Source organism: Nannospalax galili, unplaced genomic scaffold, assembly GCF_000622305.1.
Source record: "Nannospalax galili isolate Female #2095 unplaced genomic scaffold, S.galili_v1.0 scaffold340, whole genome shotgun sequence".
NCBI classification, from domain to species: domain Eukaryota; kingdom Metazoa; phylum Chordata; class Mammalia; order Rodentia; family Spalacidae; genus Nannospalax; species Nannospalax galili.
In genome coordinates this window covers 343,427-360,593 of record NW_008347519.1, presented here as the reverse complement: position 1 = coordinate 360,593, position 17,167 = coordinate 343,427, and the positions used below count along the sequence as shown (strand labels likewise).

Sequence of the window (17,167 nt, the reverse complement as noted above, 5' to 3'; positions counted from 1 at the left end):
GCACAGCTCCTGGAACAGACAGAGCCAAAAGTGCAGAGATGCAAATGCCCTCTTCTGGGTCCCTATGTATCCATGTGTCCATTAGTCCCCTGGGTTCAGTCACATGCACTGGGGCTTCCTCAGCAGACAATAGCCTGCTGGGGTGGGAGGGCAAGGAGGTGCTGGAGCCTCCCTATGGGCCCCAGGTCCCTCTGGTCGACAATGAGGGAAGGGAATCTATAAGGGGGGGGACAGGACATGGGGCCCAGATAAGATTTCTGGGGAACAATAGGAGGAATTGAAGAGGAGAGGCCCACCCTCTCTGTACGCTACCCCTGGCCTGTGGGGGTCAGGGACTGGGGGACCAGAAGGTGATGGGGAGAGGTGCCAATTGAATGGAGGAGGGTATGGCAGCAAACAGAATCCTGGAGCTCAGAGTCTTTGTGTTTCTTTAGGGACCACAGGGGTGCATGAGGTGGGTGGGCAAACCCTTTGTGCCTAGTTTAGACATGCATTTTTGAGTGCCTATTTTGAGAATAACACTTGAATGTAACAGATGGTATTTAGGGCCTTTTTGGAATAAAAATTTCCTGTTCAGTATTTTCCTTAAACGAGGCACATCCACTCCTTGTATAGGTATGGAGTGGTCCTGTTCACTGTCCCTGTTCAATAGATGTATGTAGTGGTTTATAAAACTGCAGAAACAAAGCCTCTTCCACTTTCCTTCGGGGGGGGGGTTCCCAACTGGCTCCGAACGTTTTGCTTGGTAGCTGGGAGGATGCAGCAGGCTCAGGGAAAAACTGAAGACCCAACCAAAAGTCAGCTCCTGATTTGCTCAAAGTGCAGATGGGGAAAGGAGCCCAAGGTGAAGAGGTGAGGATTATTACCAGTGGTAAACAGTGGGCCTTGGGACTTAGCAAGTGTTTGTGAGCCTGTCCCTTCTCTCCACACCTTCCCTCAGACACTCTCATAGCAGGCTCCAGGGCGCTAAAGCGGTCAGATCCGGCTGTGGATGTCTGAGGAAACGCCTAACACAGGGACTTTCTCCACCCAAGCCTGACCAGAGGAGGTCCCCTAGAGAGCGCAGCCCTACAGGTCTGGATTGGACCCTGCTTTATGGAGGCGGGCTCAGGGCTAGCGGAGCGGATGGGTATTTAAGAAAGACCTGGAGGAGCTTGCAGGGGTCAGGGGCAAAATGAGCGGGCCACTAGGCTCCATGACCTGCTCCGGCCGGGAAGCTTCCGCTTGCAAGTCTCCGCTGAGCACTAGGCTCAGGGAGCCTCTCACCCACGCTCGGTTCCAGCAACTTTTCGGGGTCGCAGAGCAGGAGCCAGAGTTACCAGCGGAGTCCTGCTTGCCTCAGCAGTGCAGGCGGTGGAGGCGCCGAGTCGGCGCTTGTTCTGGACAGGGGGCGTGGCGCCTGCTGCTAGCAAGGCTGCCCCCTTTGCGCTGGCTGCCTCAGTACCGCTGGAGGGCCTGGCTGCTTGGGGATGCTGTGGCAGGAGTGACCGTGGGCATCGTGCACGTGCCGCAGGGTGAGACGCCCCAACTCCAGTCTGCCGGGGTTCCAAACCGCATAGGGGCTCCTGGAAGGAGGCTCGATTCCACTGGGAATCTCGCAGTGGGGTGGTAAGTTAGTGTCCCTGCGGGTTTGGAGACAAGGATCTGAGGCCCAGTTCGAGAGAAAGACTGTGGTGCTCCATCACATTCCCACCCTCATCTGTGCAATCCTGTGAGACGTGCTGGACTCCGTTCCGGCTCAGGGAATTGGAGAGCGGTACAAAGCCTGCCGTCCCCCAGCCCCCCCAGGAAGTGGGCAAGGATCTGTGACTTTGTCAGCTTCGCGACCTCCCACTGAGGCCCATTAACCTCTCAATTCCCTAACCTAAACACCGTTTACGATCTCTGATGTGGAGCTGGGAGGGACCTGGAAGTTGGTGTCCATCACCCCTTCACTCCGGCAAACCTCTCCTTCTTCTCCCCCAGGCATGGCTTTTGCGCTCCTGACCTCCGTGCCCCCGGTGTTCGGACTCTACACTTCTTTCTTTCCCATCCTCATCTACAGTTTACTGGGCACCGGGAGACACCTGTCCACGGGTGAGTGGCCAGGTACTGCCTATGACTTCTCTCCTCTTTGGGGTGAGAATGGGCAAAGATTTGCGGCTATTTCTTAAGCTACCGAGCTCCATTACTCTCGCCGCTTTCACTTTTCCTCCTCTTCTTACCCTTCTCTTGGGAGCCCTACTGCAATACCACCTCCTTTGCCACGGAGCTCTCTGACCTAGGCAGGCTTGTTGGAGTGGGTACAAACGGGAGGGAGTTTACTTGGCTCCTCCTTCTCCGGTGAAACTTGGTTAAAATGAACTCCGGGAGTTGCAGGGAAAGAAGAGACGCACCATCCGCACCGGAGCACACACTGTCCTCCGGGAGCCTGCAGAAGGGGAAATTCTGGTCAGCCGGTGCGCCCTTCTTTCCTCCCTCCCCACGGGTTCTTGGCTGTTGCACCAGCTCCTGACCCCTTGGTCTTCATGTGGGCAGCTGCTTTCTAAGAGAGCGGGTGGGACAGCAGCATCCGACCTCCAGAACTGCCGGGTCTGGGCTGTTGCTCTGCCCGGAGGGCATAGCTACTGATCTCAGCATTTGGCCCTCGGCTCCAGGAACTTTCGCAGTACTCAGCCTCATGACCGGCTCTGCAGTCGAGCGTCTGGTGCCCGAACCCTTCGCGGGGAACCTGAGTGGAATTGAAAGGGAACAATTGGAGGCTCAGCGAGTTGGGACGGCAGCTGCTGTGGCCTTCGGGAGTGGGGCGCTGATGGTAAGGGAGGACCGGGCGAGCGTCCTGGGGGCTACATCCACGCAAGAGGACCAGGGCGGTTGGGCCAGGGGAGGGAGGCAGGAACAAGCCTCATGTTCAGGTCCCGGGTGGCAGACATGCCCCGGGGAGCTGGTGCCCTGCGCTGCCTGAGCTGATTGCGCATCTTCCCCATTGCAGCTGGGGATGTTCGTGCTGCGGCTCGGTGTCCTGTCTACCTTTCTGTCCGAGCCTGTGGTCAAGGCGCTGACCAGCGGGGCCGCGCTGCACGTTCTGGTATCCCAGTTACCAAGCCTTTTGGGCTTGTCTCTCCCACGCCAGATCGGCTGCTTCTCTCTCTTTAAGGTGGGAGAAGAGGTTTCTGGAAGTCGCAGCAAGAGGGCAACAGGAAAAGGGGAGGAAACACGGAGGGTGGAGGGCTAGCAGTGTAACGAGGAAAGAGTTTAAAGAACCATGCGGCTGCACCTGGGTGCTGCGAAGATGGAAGCCCTGACCACAGCGGGAGAGCGCTTTGCCCGGGTCTGATGAGATGCTGCGGCGGGGAGGGGGTCAGTTAACGCTGAGGCCTGGCCTTTGCTCCCGGTTCCTCCCGGCAGACGCTGGCTGCGGTGCTCACCGCACTGCCCCAGAGCAGTCCAGCAGAACTGACTATCTCGGCACTCAGCCTGGCGCTCCTAATGCCGGTCAAGGAATTGAATGTGAGATTCCGGGACAGGCTACCCACTCCAATCCCAGGGGAAGTTGTCATGGTGAGGACGGCCCCAGGTGCCTGCTCTCTGTGGTTCGAGATCTTGTTGATTTAGTGGGATCTGGTCACTGCCGCCCCCTTGTGGAATGCAGAGCGGTGACACGCGAGAGGTCCTGCTTGCATGGGCACTTTTCCAGGCCTCTTCCCCAGAGCACTTGACCCACTAGAATTCCCTGCTTGCACTGTCTCACTTCGCTCACCGAGTGCCTCCAGACCTTAGACCGCCTTCCTCCCTACTGTGCGCTCTCACCTGGCATCTTTCTTCTCTCCTCATAGGCTCTTTCATTGTAATTCACTGTAATTCACTTTTCACTCCCCATCTAGACTGTGCCCTTCCTGGGTAAATAAATGTCCTAGGTTTCCACAGGCAGCACATATATTCTTAGATATAGTTCACTTTTCTGCCTAGAATGGTTCAGGTGTATCTTTTGTATCCACCACTTCCCAAGAAGCTTCCTCTTGTTTCCCTGTCTCTCCATAGCCTCAGGCAAACATTATGCTTCTTTCCCCTCCCCACCCCCCTTCACTGTGGATGAGTTGTCGGGTGCCCATTCCAAACTTGCTGTGGCTTTGCCAGTTGCTAAACTCCTGGGACTTCCCCTCCCTGCCCAGATCCACACTGGGATTCTCTTTCAGGTGAGCTTCTTCTAGCCTCTGCCAAGGGCCCCATCTCCTTCTAGGCCCTAATATTTTCTTTCCTCAGGTGCTTCTGGCCTCGGTGCTCTGCTTCACTTCTTCCCTGGACACAAGATACAATGTCCAGGTAGTGGGACTGTTGCCTGGAGGGTAAGAGAATGAAAAGATACCAGTTTTTTCTTCTACTTATTCCACAAACACCTTCCCTTGTCCTGCCCAACCCTATTTGCTCTTCCTTCCCTGTTTCCTTGCAGTACCCAACACATCCTCATCATGGATCCCTCCCTCTCCAGATTTCCCCAACCCCTCCTCCCTAACCTGGCTGAGCTGCCCAGGATATTGGCTGACTCGCTGCCCATCGCATTGGTTACTTTTGCTGTGTCCACGTCCCTGGCCTCCATCTATGCAGACAAGTATAGCTACAGTATTGACCCTAACCAGGTGTGACTCTGTGGACCCCAGCCTCTTTCAGAAGTAACCCCTTAGCCTTACTCCCCTATGCCCACATCTCCCTGCTCTTCATCTCTCTGTATCCTTCTAGGAGCTCCTGGCCCATGGTGTCTCCAACCTCATTTCGTCTCTCTTCTCTTGCTTTCCCAACTCTGCCACACTGGCCACAACCAGCCTACTAGTGGATGCTGGTGGGAATACACAGGTAAGAGGGCATCCTTGGGGGAGAAGAAAGGATGGGACATTCAGGCAGGTGTGACAACTGAGGATGGTGAAACAAGTAGATACCCAGTGACAGCTATGTTTAGAAGGACGGAAATCAAGAGAGGGCGAGGGAAGGGACAAGATTTTTTTTTTTTTTTTTGATAGGGTCTTACTATGTAGTCCTGGCTGGCTTGGAATTCTATGTAGACCAGACTGGCCTTGAACTTACAATGATTCACTTGCTTCTGCCTCCTGAGTGCTGGGATTGAAAAGTGTGTGCCACCACACCCAGCAGGGATGGGATTATAAAGAGTAGTTAGAAGATATTGAAGCTCCATGAGGACTTTGTAGGCCGTGAACACTGAGAAAAGCGGTGGTACCTCAGATGTACTTAAAAATAAAATAAGTGGATGTTATGCTAGGACTTAGCACCCAGAATTCTAGTACTGAGGCAGGAAGGTCTGGAATTTCAGGCTAGCTAGGCCACAGAGTTGAGACATTGTTTCAGAAAAAAAAAAAAAAAAAGATAGCTGGGCTGGAGAGATGGCTCAGTGGATAAAACATTTGCTGTACAGGCATGAGGACTGGAGTTCAGATCTCCAGAACCCATGTAAACAGCAATGGGTGTGGTGACTGGCCTACAATCCCAGTACTTGGAAGGCAGAGGCTCCCCAGAGCAAGCTAGTTAGCTAGACTGGCCTGTATCAGTGAGCTCTGGGCTCAACTGAGAGACCCTGCCTCAATGAATAAGGTGGAGGATGATGAAGACAGATTCCGGGTGTGAACTTCTACAAGCACATGGGCACATGTGCCCCTACACACATGTGAACACACATACACACACCTACCCACTCCACACAGACCCACATGCGAAGAGGGGCTAAACCAACACTTTAGGAGATAAAATTCTGATTTTTTTCCTATGAAACTTAAAAAAAATGGGGCTGGAGAGATGGCTCAGCGATTAAGAGCATTGGCTGCTCTTGCAGAGGACCCAGGTTTGGTTCTCAGTACCCACATGGTGGATAACAACCATCCATAACTTCAGTTCCAGAGGAATCTGATGCCCTCTTTTGACTTCCGCGGGCATTGCATGACGTGGGTACACTTACATACATGCAATACACTCATACACAAAAAATAAAAAAAAAAATTTAAAAGGAAATATTTCATACCACTCTCCCCCTAATATGTTTTGTTTTCCTTAGTTTCTGGTGTCTTAAGCAGGTGGTAGGCTTGCTTATCAGGTCTCCAGCACCAAGACTGGCTTTTAAGCGAGATGTAGACTACAAAAATAGGAAGTTTGAACCACATACATCTAGGGGAGATTAGCAAATGACAGACATTTAACTGGAGGGTGAACGGCAGAATATCACTGTGTCTGAGAAGTGAAGGATGTCTGTGAGGGAGATCTGGGAGGAGGGAGACTTCTGAGGAAGATGAGGCTGACTGGGCAGGGAGACCAGCTCCCACACAGGTGGGGGTGGAGGTGCTCCCTTGTTTCCATTCTTCCTTCCCTGCAGCTGGCAGGCCTCTTTTCCTGCATGGTGGTCCTGTCTGTGCTGCTGTGGCTGGGGCCCTTCTTCTACTATCTGCCCAAGGTAGGGAGTAGAGGAGATATGGTACACCGGAGGGGATGTGGCTGAATATTGAAATATTGGGGCAATCAGCCTACCTCCTTTGCCCCAAGGCTGTTCTGGCTTGCATCAACATCTCCAGCATGCGCCAGATGTTCTTCCAGATGCAGGAACTTCCACAGCTTTGGCACATCAGTCGTGTGGACTTTGTGAGGAATGGCCTTACCCTCAGATTACCCCCTTCCACCCTTCCTCTACCCTGGACCAAAGTTGATTATCCTAACTTCTTTAATCCACACACCTCCAACACACAGACCTCATATGTATCTCAGAGAAAAGGAAAAGGGTGGGGTTTGGACCCCCAGAACTGAGTATTTGTTTGCAGGCATTTTTTTGGTGGTATTAAAAATGAACCCAGAGCCTCATGCTTGTTGGGCAAGAGCTCTACCACTGAGCTACATCCCCAGACCAGACCTCCCAAATGGCACATTGGTGTGTGTCCTATTGAGTTAGCCTCTTCTGCCAAACTTCCTACTTTCTCCTGGGCCACCCTTCCCATCATTTGCCCCTGAACCCCAGTCTTTCTTCTGGGCAATCCACCCATACCCATGTTCTTCAGGCTGTGTGGATGGTCACATGGGTGGCTGTAGTGACCCTGAATGTGGACCTGGGCCTGGCTGTAGGTGTGATCTTTTCCATGATGACTGTGATCTGCCGTACCCAGAGGTGGGCATAGAGATGAGTGGAGTTGAGCTAAGGGAAGGGAGATGGATACTTTGGGATGACTCTAGCCAAATCAGGCTAGGCTGGGAACCTGACTGCAGCTTCTTCCCTAGGGTGCAGTGCCTGGCACTTGGATTGGCTGAAGGGACCGAGCTCTACAGGCCACTCAGAGAGAGCCATAAGGTGGGTGGGCTGCAGCCAAAGAAGGAAGGAGAGATTAGACTGGCTGTTTCTGACCCTCTCACCCCTTAGCTCCTCCAGGTTCCAGGTCTCTGCATCCTGAGCTATCCAACACCACTCTATTTTGCAACCCGTGGGCAGTTCCGCCAAATCTTGGAGTGGCATCTGGGGCTTGGAGAAAGAAGCAAGGTGAGGATTTTGGTCAAGGAGGCGTGTGGACCCTCAGGGATTAGGAGACAGATGTGTTCTGTGGCAGATCCTTGGGCCTAAAGGGTGCGAGTTGGTGCCTGTGTCTTGGAGGTGGTGACTGCCCTTCTGACCTTACAGGAGTCTCCAATGCCAGGTAGCCTACCTGACAAAGGTGAGATGGGATGACAAGGAGGGAGATTTGGCCATGACCCATGGGGGCATCTGGGTACTCCTGCCTTCTTCCATCCTAGCTGCTGAGCCCATCAGAGTGGTGATCCTAGACTTCAGCGGCATCACCTTTGCGGATGCTGCAGGGGCCAGGGAAGTGGTGCAGGTGAGACAGTAGGTAGGCTGAGGATGAGCCCCTCATTACCCCACACATACCCTCTGATTTGGCATTTAACTCCTCTGCCTGATTCCTGCAGCTCACCAGCCGATGCCAGGATGCTGGGATCTGTCTTCTCCTGGCTCAGTGTAATGGTTCGTGGCGTGAAGGCTGGAGAGGCTGGGGACTGCCTGGGCACTTGGGAGAGGAAAGAGGACACGGGATGGATTTACACCTTTCCCACAGCCTTGGTGTTGGAGACCTTGACCCGGGTAGGACTTCTGGATAGAGTGACTCCCGAACAGCTCTTTGTGAGTGTCCAGGATGCAGCTGCACATGCCATGGAGAGACTGGTAAGGGGAAGTAACATCCAGAGTGGCAGCCAGGAGGTGCTGAGCTAGGGCAAGGAGGGCTGGCTGAATAGCTGAAGATCTAGGGAGAGGGATTTGGAGAAGGGGCAGAGGAAGATCAAAAGGGAGGTAGTAGGGGCGACCAGTAGATATAAGACCAAATTAGGGAAACTGGGTCAAGCTTCACCAAGGGTAAAGAACTGAACTACGATCCCAAAGGGGGTGGTGTGCTCACAGAGCACTGGTGCATCTTAGAGGATGGTAGTACCTAATTTAATTCCTGACCTGTCCCTTCTTTTCTCTAGGAGCTCACTGGCCCAAAGATTTGCACAGTGTGGATCTAACTGGGTCAGTTGGTATTTGAAGGGCTTCAACAGTGTGTGTTTATGTGCGTGCGTGCATGTGTGTGAGGCTGTGGTCTTTGAGCACAATGCAATGAATAAAGTGACGCTTGAGAGCATCTGCAGTTCATGAAGTGGGTCTGTGTGTCTGCGTATGAATCTCTCCTCCTTACTACCCGCTTTTCCCCATGCCCAAAGTACTGCAGAGACACAAGCAAAAATGGCTTTTCACCATGTGTTCACCAGCCCCACAAAACTGCAGAGTCACAGTGTTCTCTGTGGGGGTAGGCTGGAGCCGGTGCACAGGGTGCTGGATCCAGAGCTGGGTGGGGTGCATGGCCCTGGGGTTGCACACTGGGAGCTTCCCTGCCCCCTCAGGAGATGAGAGTGTTTCCACTTGAGGATCTTAGAGTCCTCCTGGGCTCTTTGGCACTTGGAAAGTGAACCCCCCATTTCCTGCCCCATAGGAATGGGGTTGGGGGAGGACTTGGCACTGGCTGTGGGAGAAGTTACAGCTCCATCTGGCCTCTGGGCACTCACAGAAAGGAGGGGTGTCACCAGGACAAGCCCCTGTGTGGGATCAGGTGCTTGAAAGGGTGGGAGAGGGTCAGGAGGTCAGGGGTCATGAAAGGAGAGTTCATAGGGTAGAGGGGTTTGCTGGGAATTCCTGGACAGGGACAAGGAGGCAGGGCCCAGCCTGACAGTGGGAAGGCCCAAATCAGCCATCACTCAGCTGTCATACATTGTAACCGGTGTTTGAAGTAGAGCAGGCGGTGTTTGGCCACATGACTTTCATCCAGTGATCCTGGGTAGCGGTAGCGGGCATAAGTCTCTGCCCCAGCATCCCTTGATGTCCACGGCAGCTTCACCTTCGATGCATGGTCCACAATGATGTCGGAGCAGGAGCCAACACGAAGTGAACCGAGTCCATCCAGGAAGAATTCTGGGATGAGGGTTCAGGTCAGCTGGGACTACAGGGAGACCCTGTCTCAAAAAGACCAAAAAAAAAAAAAGGAAGATCAAGTTAGTCAACTCCAAATCTTGCATACATACTATAAAACTTATTTCCTGGGACTGGAGAGATAGCTCAGCGGTTAAGAGCATTGACTGCTCTTGCAGAGGACCTGGGTTCAATGCCCAGCACCCAATGGTGGCTACGAACTGTCTTTAACTCCAGTTCCAGGGGAATCCAAAGCCCTCTTCTGACCTCCACAACATTGCACGACACGGGTACACTCACATACATGCAGGCAATACCACTCATACACATAAAATAACCCTCCTGGTGTTGGGGGCACACACCTTTAATCCCAGCACTTGGGAGGCAGAGGCAGGCAGATCCCTGTGAGTTCAAGGCCAGTCTGGTCTACATAGTGAGTTCCAGGGCACCTGGGGCTACAGGGAGACCCCGTCTCAAAAAGACCAAAAAATAAAAAAATAAAAAAACTTTGTTGCTAAGGGTCTTGCATAGACATGAACTTCTCTCTGTTCTACTCGGGTAAAATGAAGTCCATCTGAAAAGGGAAAAATGAGGCTGGAGAGATGACTCGGTGGTTAAGAGCACAGGCTGCTCTTCCAGAGGACCTGGGTTCAGTTCCCAACACCCATAGGACAGCTAACAACTGTCCGTAACTTCAGTTCTAGGGGATCCAATGCTATCTTCTGGCCTCCGTGTGCCGGATCAGTGGACTTACATACATGCTGACAAAACACACACATTAAATAGCTAATTGAAAAAAAGAGCAAAACATCTCTTTGCCTAAGAGGTTCAATAAATACCAGATTCAATACTCTGGGTGTGGTCTAACCAGGGGAAGCTGCTGGATGTACAGCAGGGGTGATCCTGGCAGTGGTGGAAAAGTTCGAGGCTGACCAGAGGCTATGCTGAGCGGTGCTGGGCACGGAGGTTTAAGCGGTATGCCGGGCAGGAGAAAATGTTTTTTTTAAAGCCCAGGTGCAGATCACGCTGGTAAACCTGGTAAACCTTCGCAGACTTGCTTTAGTGGTGCAAGCGGGTGGTACCACTGGTGGCACTGCGCTCGCCCCAAGCAGGACAGGGTCCTTCCCAGGCCCTGCCGGGAGGGGACGCCACTTACCTAGATGTGCCACGCGGCTGAGGCGTGGGTCAAAGCCCACTTCTCGCACCTTGTCCGTGCGCGCCAGGAAGAAGTTGACCACGCCATCCGTGACCACGCAGCTTGGGAAGCCAACTAGCTCATGGTGGAAGCCGCGCTTTTGCCGCAGGCAGTTCCCAAGGCCGGGAGCACCCGGTTCCACGCTCAGCAGCTGCCGGTAAGTGGTGGCAAAGCCTGTTATCTCGCGCACCGCGCCCCCCACCTGCGGGGAGTGGGAGGATGGCTCCAGGTAAGGCGAGGTCCCTAAGAGGGTAGGTCTGCGCTCCCTTTCCCTTGCTACATCGTCAGCCGGTCCGCCCCCCAGACTCCGCTTCATCCGTTTCTCTAGACCGCAGAGAAACCCAAGGTGGCCGTCCTCCTTCCACCCCACGTCGTGCGGGCCCTCCCCTACCAGGTCCAGCTGCGTCCGCTCTAGCACGTCCACAAGCTTCTCCAGCCGCGTGCGCGCCGTGAAGACAAAGTCATCGTCCACCCACAGCACGTACTTGGTGGTCACTTGAGACACGGCCAGGTTCCGACCTGCGAACCAGCCCTAGGGGAGAGTTGGGTATCGTTGGAGTAGAAACAGACAACCTCTGCCACTTTTCTTCCTTTCCCCTGACCCTCGCGACAACCTGTGAGTGCTCCAAACTTTTGAGTGCGTTCCAACCCGAAACTAGGTTTAATCCCCGCCCCCATTCCCATCCCTCTTCCTAGCGGTCTTTAAATACATTTAATTCTTGCGTGAGTACATTCATTCGTTTTACTCTTATAGGTATTAAGCACCATTTCAAGAATGCAGAGTAAAGCTAAGCAAGATCCCCACTCTAGAGAAATCCTTGCAACAGGCACCGGCTTGACTCTGAAGAGGCAGGTGGTCCTCAATGGGAAGCTGCAGACTGAGGGCACGCCCCCTTCCCAGAGTCCTCTGGCACCCTCTTCTGTCTCCTAGGCTCGCACCTTGCCAAAAGGCATGAGATAGTGCTCTACGTGGGGGTCGCTAATGCGCTCTGGTTTGTCGCTGTCGTCTGCGATGACTATTGTGACTGTAGGGTAGAAGCGTCGGATGCTGGCAATGAGTGTCCTTAACCGATCATAACGGAGAAAGGTCTTGGTGGCAATGGTGACCATAGCACTGATGTTGTAATGGGCTGAAAGAAAGACTCAGGGTTGGGTGCCAGACAGGGAAAGTGGCAGAAAGAGAGCAAGAAAGCATCCCCTCCCAGGCCCTTCACCTTTCTTCCCTGATCTTATCAGCCTCACCTCCCTGGGGTAGATATGCAGGTGGGTACAGCCGGGGGTTGGGAGGATGTCTTATGCGGATGGTGAAGACAACTTTATGTCCCTTGGTGGAGAACCAGACTAGAAAAAACAAAACAAAACAAAACAAAACAAATTGGGTCCCTAAGGCTGGAATTGGGTCCCTAAGGCTGGAATGACACTCTTTTCAGTGATCAATAGTTAAATGCCTTGTTTATGTTCTGTCTTGGTGGGCAAGGGCACAAGGTTCTGACTTCCATGGAACTTATATGTGTTGTTTTGTGGTGCTGGGGGTTGAACTTAGAGCCTCCCACTTGTTAGGGAAGCACTCTGCCACTGAGCTATATTCATTACTTGTTTGTTTGAGGCCCAGGCTGGCCTCAACAAGGTTTATATCTAAGAATGATTTTGAACTTCTCCGTCCTCCTGCCTCCCCATCCTGAATGGAATTACAGGTGTGTACCACTATGCATGGTTTTATGTAGTGCTGGGAACTTAACCCAGTCTTGTGCATGCTAGACAAACACTCTATGAATTGAGCTAAATTACCAGCCCAGAAATTTCTATTTTATTTTATTTAAAATCTTATTTATTTATTATTTTTATTTTATGTGTAAGTGTATATTGCCTGCATGTAGGTAAGTGCACCCAAGTTGTGCAATGCCTGTGGAGGTCAGAAGAGGCTGTTGGATCCCCTGGGACTGGAGTTACGGACAGTTGTTAGCTGCCATGTGGGTGCTGGGATTCGAACCCAGGTGTTCTGCAAGAACAACCAGTGTTCTTAACCGCCGAGTCATCTCTCCAGCCCTGAACTTTCTCTTTTAAAAGGTGGAAGAGGGGTTGGAGAGATAGCTCAGTGTTTAAAAGAGCATACTGCTCTTGCAAAGGACCGGAATTCAGTTTCCCGCTCCCACACTGAGTGGCTCACAACCATCTGTAACTTTAGCTCCATTAAAATGCCTGGTTAAAAGCTAATCTTTCCCTCTTCCCCAAAAGTTAATCTTTTTTTTTGAGGTTTACTACATGCCAGATACTTGGGGTGGGGAGACAAGTTATTGTTCTATAGCCTAAGATACCCTTGAACTATCTGTTCTCCTGCCTTAATCTCCCAAGTGCTAGGATTACAGGTATGAACCACTATATTTGGCTCTGTGCTACACACTTTTTCAAAAAAATGACCTTAAAAGCTGGGTGTGGTGGTGCATGCCTTTAGTCCCAGCACTTGGGAGGCAGAGGCAGGCAGAACTCTGTGAGTTCAATGCCAGCCTGGTCTATATAGTGAGTCCCAGCTGGTGCTACAGGAAGACCCTGTCTCATAAAGACCAAAAAAAAAAAGACCTTAAATTGGGGATGGTGGCACACACCTGTCATCCTGGCCCTTGTGAAGAAGTGGGAAGAGCAGAAATCAAGGTCATTCTCACTTACATAGTGAGTTTGAGACTAGCCAGGGCTACATGAGATGAGACCCTGTCTCAAAACAAAACAAAAATCTTAAAATAGGATTAATTCAGTCCTTAAGATAGTCTATCAAGTAAAGTCCTATTACAGGAAATGAAGTTTAGGCATGGAAATGTTACTTGCTCATATTTACACAACAAAGTTGCCAGGATCTAATCAATTTGGCTCTAGGCTAAGCAAATAAGCAAAGTCCAGGACTGATATTAAAAGGAAAATGAGGCAAATAGAGCTGGGTGTGGTGGGTGGTGGTGCACACCTTTGCTCCCAGCACTGGAAGACTGGGACGCAGGTGGATCTCTGTGAGATGAGGCTAGCCTTATCTACATAATGAGGTCCAGGCCAGCTGGGGCTACCGGGAGACCTTGTCTCACCTTCCTCTCCCCCAAAAGAAAGAAAATGAGGCAAAATAGTATAATATCAACAAACATTTGAGCTCAGATCTAAATGACAAGAAGGAGCCAGCCATGCAAAAATCTTGGTGAAGAACATTCCAGGCAGGGAGAACAGCAGGTGCAAAGGCACTCAGGTAAGATCAAACTTAGAAGCAAGCTTTGGAGAGAAGCAGGAGAAGGAAATGGATCTCTGTAAGGTAAAGGCCTTTGTCCCCTAGTAAGTGTTGGGCTGAGAATACAGCCTGAGGCCTGTGGCTCCAGCAGTAGGTCACTTCCTGGGGCCAAGATGGTGACTAGAGTGGGAACACATCCAAGGCTCTGGTTTCCCTCTGGCCTGCTCTGGCCCCAGATGAACAAAGGCCCCTTCTCTCACTCCTGGTCCTTGAAACATCTATTGTGTGTGCGTTTCTAGGCAGTTCTGGCCACTGCCTGAGTGCCTCCCACACCTTCCACCATTTGTTTAATCCAGCTTTTCTGGATTCTTCTTGTTCTCTCAGCCTGCCCCCCACCCCTATCCAGACCTCACACCTGTGTCTGCCGTGTTGGTCTGGTAGCTTCGGCTGCTGTAAGTGACCAGTTGCAGCTGCCGGTTGAGTTTATCCAGTCCTGGGCTGGCAAGGCTGAGATCTGGCTGCCCCTCTCCAGTAAGAGTCACTCCTTCCACTTCCCCTGCCACATCCCAGGTGCCTAGGGAAGCAGTCAGGTTCACCTGGCAGAGGGGATTGGAGAGAGCAGGGTTAGACCCCAGACCCACCTCTTGCCTTTTTGAGTCTTCCATCCCTTTTGGTGGACTTGTGTCCCTCCCAGCATTCTCCATGCCCACCTGGCCTCCTTGCTCTGTTTTCTCTCACCTTGTATACCTCTTGAATAGATGCTTCCTGCAGGCTTAGCCCTGGGAGGAAGATGGGGTGGGGAGCAGAGTCACATAGACAGCCCTGAATTTTTCCTCACTTTCTCTCCCTTTTGCATCACATGCATCACAGAACTTTATACCCATTTTTTCAGCTGAGTCCTCAGCTTTGCCTAACTATGAATATATTCAAGAGTGGTTGCTTTTTGACTCCTTCCCATTAAAGAAATATTTCTTCTATGGTCTGCCCTATCTGTCCACCTCTGGTCAGCTAGCAAAGAAGAGATGCCTCTCCACAAACCTCCCCAGTTTTCTTCAATTCTTGACAACTCTAGGGTCCCTTCTGCCCTCACCTCCAACATCTTAAGCTCCCTTTGTCAGGAATTTTCATATTTCATTCCATTCTTTCTTCATTCTTCTCCACCCAACTTCCAGCTATGCCAACCTCACACTGGCCTGAGTCATCCATCCCCTAGGACTTCCCTTTCCTACCTGGCACCAATATGCTTCTGAGGGGCTGAACCTCCACACCCTGTAGGGGATACTGTAGGGGGGAGTTGGCAGGGGCTATGAGCAGCTGGTCAGCCAGGGATTGGCTCCTGCAGTAGAGGAGGGGAGCACAAAGAAGTCAGGAGAGGGACTCTCTTCACAGGTCTACTAACAGAGCACCACGACCCTCCCTGGACAGAGGTAGCCTTCTTTCTCACTGGTACCTTGAAAGGAACGCTTGGAATTCCTGCTCCCTGGTGGCAGAGACAGCTCTCAGTTCCTCTGGGTCAAAGGCTTTGGTGAGGTCAGTGGCTCGAACCTGTCTCTGGAAGGGGAGGGTGAGGCGCCCCCCACTGGACTCACAACTGCAGTTGTTCTGAGTCAACAGCCTGAAGTGGGGACAGGAGTCTTCAGAGCTCAGGTGCACAGCTCCATTCATCTCACAAAGCACACAGCACTTCACACTTTGACCCCTAGACTCTGCCCATCTAGGATCTGTCTTCTAAAACAGTTGTTCAAATAGCCCCCAAGAGGGGACCACAGATGGGAGGGCCTATCCCTAAATCTGGACTTGATGGACGTGTAGAGAGGGCCAATTACTAGGATGTCTTCCTAGTCACCATTCAGGAACCCCTCTGGAATCTCAAGTCTTAATCAGGATGGTAGGGAGTGTCTCTGGGTCCTCCCCTGCCTGTACATCCTCCCACTTCCCAGTGTCCATGGAGGAGTGGAGGAGATGGGAGAGAACAGATTTTCCCCCAGCCCAAGGAACCCTCTTCATCTCCCACTTCACCCAAGGCATCGAAGTCCAGCAGTGGAGGAAACAAAAGCAATCAGGCCACCCCCCCCAGAACGCTCTGCGCCTGCCACCGCCGCTGTCAGCCCTCACCTCACCACTTGCTCCTTGATCCTGACGGGGATGTGTGCGTAGCGGGGTTCAGGGGCAAGATCTGGCAGCTCGGACCTGGGGGGACCTTGAGGAGGCGACCACAACCCCAGGGGTTTCGGGAGCCCTTGCGCGTCTCGGGTGCTGGCGTACAGGAGCCCAAGCGAGGCGCAGGCGAGCAGCAGGACTAGCGCGTAGAGGGCCCGGCGGCCCAGCTGCATCCTGAGATGAGGGTAGGACGGTGGGTGAGAAAGAGGGCGGAGGGAAGGTGAGGGCTGGGGCCCTAGACCCGGGCGACCTCGTAGGCTCCGACTGGTTCCCGAGGGTGCTGTCAGCTGCACATGTGGCGCTAGGATCGCCCCTAGAGTCGTTTTCTCGGTACCCCTCTTCCCCCCCCTAGAGTCTTTTTCTCGGGCCCCCCCCCCTCATTTCCCAGGCTTCAGGGTCCCTCGGCCTCTCTCTCTCTCTCTCTCTCTCTCTCTCTCTCTCTCTTTCTCTCTCTTCCCCATATCGCGGTTTTCTCGCACGCCCGAGGCCTGGCATCATAAGAGCCCTTCGGATGCGGTGGCTTGGATGCGGGGATTTGGATGCAGTGGTGCGAGTAGCAAAACGCTGCTTTATTAGAGCCGTGGCCTTCCGCGCGCCCCCGCCCCCACCCCGCTGGAGGGCAAGCATCACCTGGGCCCGGGTGGGCTGCGGAGGGGTGGCTCTACACCTGGCCTGCGAGGAAAATGGCAGAAGCACGACTGCGTGGCTGGGGGTGCCCCGGCCGAGAGAACGCCTCGGATGGTCTCGGTGCGCTTCCTCCCGCCTGCACCTCGGCCGCTCGTCGCGCCGGGGCACTGACCTGTCTAACGCTCACGCTCTGAGGCCGCCGCAAGATTTCGGTCTGGGCTGCGCCGGGCTCCCAGCCCCAGCCCTGGGGTCCTCATGGGGCCGGGGGCGGCCAGATGCGGGAGCTGGGCGTAAGCCTGGGCGTGTGGGGGATCCTCCTGCCTCCGGAGAGCGCCCTTGGGCTCAGAGGGCTTTGTAGACCTCAGCGTGGGGGTGGTTCTAGACGTTTCCTGCCGGGGAAAATGGAGTTAAGACCCCGCCGCACCCCAGCCCGGAGAACAAAGCCGGGATTCCTGGCACCGCGGCCCCCCGGCAGGGAGCGGAGGGCTCCGGCTCCCGCCCGCTTCCACACCGCAGCGCCGGCGCTCTG

General features: G+C 53.2%; 2 protein-coding genes across 15 annotated transcripts; one reads left to right on the top strand and one right to left on the bottom strand.

The window, feature by feature from the left end:
* Positions 1-1,135: 1,135 nt before the first annotated feature.
* On the top strand, positions 1,136-8,639 carry Slc26a10 (solute carrier family 26 member 10). 12 transcript variants are annotated; one of them, XM_029568788.1, is made up of 18 exons: positions 1,136-1,514; positions 1,966-2,088; positions 2,637-2,794; positions 2,972-3,136; positions 3,388-3,489; positions 4,243-4,325; positions 4,430-4,616; positions 4,717-4,830; positions 6,353-6,430; positions 6,520-6,615; positions 7,026-7,132; positions 7,243-7,312; positions 7,382-7,498; positions 7,637-7,670; positions 7,750-7,832; positions 7,924-7,978; positions 8,070-8,176; positions 8,479-8,639. In XM_029568788.1, the coding sequence occupies exons 1-18, from the start codon at positions 1,175-1,177 to the stop codon at positions 8,515-8,517; spliced, it is 2,058 nt and encodes a 685-aa protein (XP_029424648.1). In that variant the 5' UTR covers positions 1,136-1,174; the 3' UTR covers positions 8,518-8,639. The 12 variants fall into 12 exon arrangements, with proteins under 12 accessions (XP_029424648.1, XP_017656352.1, XP_017656350.1 ...); XM_017800863.2 differs by having other exon boundaries at positions 3,388-3,540; positions 4,469-4,616; XM_017800861.2 differs by having other exon boundaries at positions 3,388-3,540.
* An 86-nt stretch (positions 8,640-8,725) lies between these two features.
* On the bottom strand, positions 8,726-17,167 carry B4galnt1 (beta-1,4-N-acetyl-galactosaminyltransferase 1). Of its 3 annotated transcripts, none has more exons than XM_008844050.3 (11): positions 16,811-17,165; positions 15,967-16,185; positions 15,302-15,466; positions 15,081-15,187; positions 14,590-14,630; positions 14,267-14,447; positions 11,892-11,990; positions 11,589-11,779; positions 11,041-11,181; positions 10,611-10,851; positions 8,726-9,457 (listed from the first exon to the last, which is right to left on the bottom strand). In XM_008844050.3, exons 2-11 carry the CDS (start codon positions 16,182-16,184, stop codon positions 9,240-9,242), a joined length of 1,602 nt encoding a protein of 533 aa, XP_008842272.1. In that variant the 5' UTR covers position 16,185; positions 16,811-17,165; the 3' UTR covers positions 8,726-9,239. The 3 variants fall into 3 exon arrangements, with proteins under 3 accessions (XP_008842272.1, XP_008842273.1, XP_017656354.1); XM_008844051.3 differs by lacking the exon at positions 16,811-17,165 and adding an exon at positions 16,642-16,789; XM_017800865.2 differs by having other exon boundaries at positions 8,736-9,457; positions 10,611-10,800; positions 16,811-17,167.